This window comes from Octopus bimaculoides, chromosome 16 (assembly GCF_001194135.2).
Source record: "Octopus bimaculoides isolate UCB-OBI-ISO-001 chromosome 16, ASM119413v2, whole genome shotgun sequence".
In the NCBI taxonomy this organism is placed as follows: Eukaryota; Metazoa; Mollusca; class Cephalopoda; order Octopoda; family Octopodidae; genus Octopus; species Octopus bimaculoides.
In genome coordinates, this window is record NC_068996.1 from 34,553,013 (window position 1) to 34,557,028 (window position 4,016).

Below are 4,016 nucleotides of genomic sequence, written 5' to 3' on the forward strand. Positions count from 1 at the left end.
CTGGTAATGAGAAAGTAGCAGCTGCAATGATGGATGAAAACCTGGACTCAATTCACTGACAATTCACCATTGTGCTACAACCAATGATTGATAAATAATTGTTTCTTTGATTTTTCGTAAAGACAACATAAACACATTACATTATGTTGTCTTTACGAAAAATCAAAGAAACAATTATTTATCAATCATTGGTTGTAGCACAATGGTGAATTGTCAGTGAATTGAGTCCAGGTTTTCATCCATCATTGCAGCTGCTACTTTCTCATTACCAGACTTTTTTAGGAAAAGCATGAACCATATCTCTTTCCATTTCATCTTATCTTTCAGTCTGCCTCTATTTATTTATAAATGTATGTCAATCAGGAATTCTCCTTTCATTTAACTTACTAGAAATTCCAATTGAATCTCTTTCAACTGGCTTTCTACTATGATAAAGTGGCAGGATGGTCACACTTTTGCTCATTGGTCTGTTCAATCAGAGTCTAAACAACGACACATGTATATAAATCTGGGTTTTTATTTTTATTTAAATTCTTTTAAAATTTTTGTTAGCATATTTCTGTTGAAATTCATTGCATTTGTTAAAATTAATGAAGAATATAATAAAATAACTTTGTCATCATTTAGCTGGTGTTTGGAACATAAATTAACATGAAATTTTAATGGAAGATTTTAATTTAGATTACTTTAAATCATGAAGATTGTATTATAGAACTAGGGGCTGTCTCAAATGGCTTAGTATCAAAAGTGTGAAGACAAACATGATGAAAAGATCTGGAAGCTGAATCATATGACTAGAGTATTTCTGTTGAAATATACTGCCTTTGTTTCAATTAATTTTGACAACAGTGAAAAATTTAGTAAAATACTTTCATCATTATTAAGCTGGAGTTAAAAATGTAAATTAACATAAAATTTTGATGGAAGTTTTTAATTTTGAATACTTTTAATGATGAAGATTGTTTCATAGAACGAGGGATGGTCTCAGTTGAGTCAGTATAAAAGGAGTTTACAGGCATTGAAATATGACATTAAGCATTTGTCTGACTTGAAACTGTTACTTTTGACCAGTTTTAATTTCCATAGATAGATAAACATTAATATCATCAATTCATCTCTCTCCTATAGACATGAGGATTTATAAAAATTAGTAGACTGTGAGACAAATTAACTTGTAGTATTTATTCTCCTCCTCTGCATTCTGTGACTTTTGATCTGAGGTTCTTTTTAAAAAGATTTTTGTGTAGTTACAAGACCTTTGTTATGATCATCTCACCTATATTTCAATGTTTACAAAACTACATTATCTAATGTACTTTACCTGTTTTTACAATAAGGATAGCATAGTTTGAAATTAATTTATTGTTTTGTTTCTTATTTCTTTACTGCCCACAAGGGGCTACACACAGAGGGGACAAACAAGAAAAAACAAACATATTAAGACGATTATATCGACCCCAGTGCGTAACTGGTACTTATTTAATTGACCCCAAAAGGATACACCATCATTAGCATGATCTGTTCAGAGTTTGTAAAATAAGTACCAGCAATATTCTGAGGTTGATTCAATTAACCATATCCTTCTCATATTTATGCAGCTTTTAGTTAAAGTAAAAAACACATCTTTTAGTCATACAACATGGAGTAACATCAAATATTTTACATCTTGTTTCCCTGTTAAAGCAGAAGTTATCCTTGCAAGCCCCTTCACAATCCTCTCCATTTTTCCCTGACACTTACGCCTTCTTCTCTCACAACCCTCATTTCTTCCTACATCACCTTTAACTGTCTTTCTCTGTCTTCTCCCTCTACATTGTTCCACATTAATTTCCATTACTCCTTCCATCTGACCTCTTTCCTTCTTTTCAGCATGTGACCTACCCATCTCACCCCTTTTCTCTGAACAATATCCGTCTCTAGTTTAATTCCTGTCATCTTCTGTTTATTGTTTACCTTCATCTCTCTTAAAACAATACTCACCTATTCATTTCCCATTAATATCATCATCATTATCATCGGCATAACAATTCATTAGAAACACAGAGTTAATTAAATGTTTAGCATTAAGTATATTTGCACTCATATTGAGTTCAAATCTGCCAGAGTTGATATTGTTTTTTAATCTTCTGGTGTCAGTGATATAAATACCAGTGAAATAATGGAGTAGATTTAATCAGCTATATTGTCACCTTTACTTTCTTATTACCTGCATTTTGTGTCTTTTTCCCAAACGTATGAAATATGATGAGTACAGCACTGACAACATGCATAACTATTTTATGTTCCTTTATGTTATCACAAGTTGAGATCCCACAAGATTTCCCTCCCTCTCTCTCTCTTTGGGAGAGAGGCACAAGCACATACACAGACATATACACACACGGCAGTAACTTCCGCCTACCAAACTCAATCACAAAGCTTCGGTCGGCTTGACTTTATTTTTTCTCCTTGAAGTTGATCAAAGAAAGATCCAGTCAGTGTTTCTCTCTACTACAGATCTGTGCCCCTTTGCTAACATAAGAAAATAATATTATTATTGGAGTCATTTCAATAAACTATATTTATCCACTCCACTTTTGACAGAATATTGACCTTTTTAGACTTATTACCTATATTTTATTTATCATCATCATTATCATTTAATGTCTGCTTTCCATGCTGGCATGGATGACTGACAACTGGTAAGTTGTCAGTCACAACTGGTAAGTTGTCAGTCACAACTGGTAAGTTGTCAGTCACCAACTGTAAGTTACCAGTTGACTGACAACTGGTAAGTTGGGGAGCTCACCAGGTTCCAATCTGATTTGGCATAGTTTCTATGGCTGAATGCCCTTCCTAATGCCAACCACTCCAAGATTGTAGTGGGTGATTTTACATGCCATCAATGTGACACTGGCATTGGCCACAACTCCGGCATCAGCCATGACTCCAGCATCCCACATTTTTTCAGACAGTAAAATACTGGGTCAGTCTTACGAGGGTTTGAATTTAAAAACTAGTAACCTTGCACCAAAATAACAAAACAACTAACATCTAGTGTTCTGGTGTTTTATTGTTTCAACTTCACCATATTTTGTAAACATCAGCCCATGCCAGCATGAGAGATGGAGACTAATTGATGATGATGATGATAATGATCAACAAAATATTTTATGTTTTTTCTTGTCTGTGTGTGTTTTGTTTTATTTTATGCTCTTTATAATTTTCACTTCAATTATGTCTTTCAGAACATTCTCTGGAGAAATTTTCACCAAAGACATCCTGTGATATTCCTGTGATTCGTAAGGCTGATCTAGAGAATCATAACAAAGATGATGGTCTGTGGATTGTTCACAACAAGAAAGTTTATGATTTACTTGGCTACAAAGCGCAGATACTACCAGAGAAAGATGTACTTGTTGATATCTCAGGTATTTTCTTTGAAATTAAATTTCCTCATCATTAAATACCAATTGTGAGAATTGTAACTTTCACATAAAAGAAATACACAAAGCAATCTCTCTAGTGTTGGTGCAATGATAAAATGCATCCTATACACTCTGTAAAATGGTTGGCGATAGGGAATGGTTGAAGATATTAGCAACGACACCTGTTGCTTGGGACACCACGTCATTGTTTGGGGATTTTTTTTCAAATATTAATGGAAAATTGTGAAAATAATATAATAAAATAAAACCAATAAATAAATGTTCCTTTATATTTGTTAGCACTACATGAAATCAACAATGCCATTCAGACTTCCCTCTTCCACCTCTTTATTTTTGAGTTTAAATTCTGCCAAGGTTCTCTTTGGCTTTCATATTTTAGGGTTAATAAAATAAGTACTGTTGCCAGTACTATCTGACTGGCCTTCGTGCCGGTGGCACGTAAAAGCACCCACTACACTCTCTGAGTGGTTGGCGTTAGGAAGGGCATCCAGCTGTAGAAACTCTGCCAAATCAGATTGGAGTCTGGTGTTGCCATCTGGTTTCACCAGTCCTCAGTCAAATCGTCCAACCCATGCTAGCATGGAAAGC

The 4,016-nt window shown here is 34.2% G+C and overlaps 1 protein-coding gene across 4 annotated transcripts in view; it reads left to right on the forward strand.

The window, feature by feature from the left end:
* Window positions 1-4,016, forward strand: part of LOC106884435 (E3 ubiquitin-protein ligase HERC2) — a 265,512-nt gene that overhangs the window by 91,647 nt on the left and 169,849 nt on the right. For all 4 annotated transcript variants that reach the window (XM_052973690.1, XM_052973692.1, XM_052973693.1 and 1 more), the window contains exon 21: window positions 3,228-3,410. In XM_052973690.1, coding sequence (XP_052829650.1) covers window positions 3,228-3,410 — 183 coding nt within the window. The remainder of the gene's footprint in view (window positions 1-3,227; window positions 3,411-4,016) is intronic.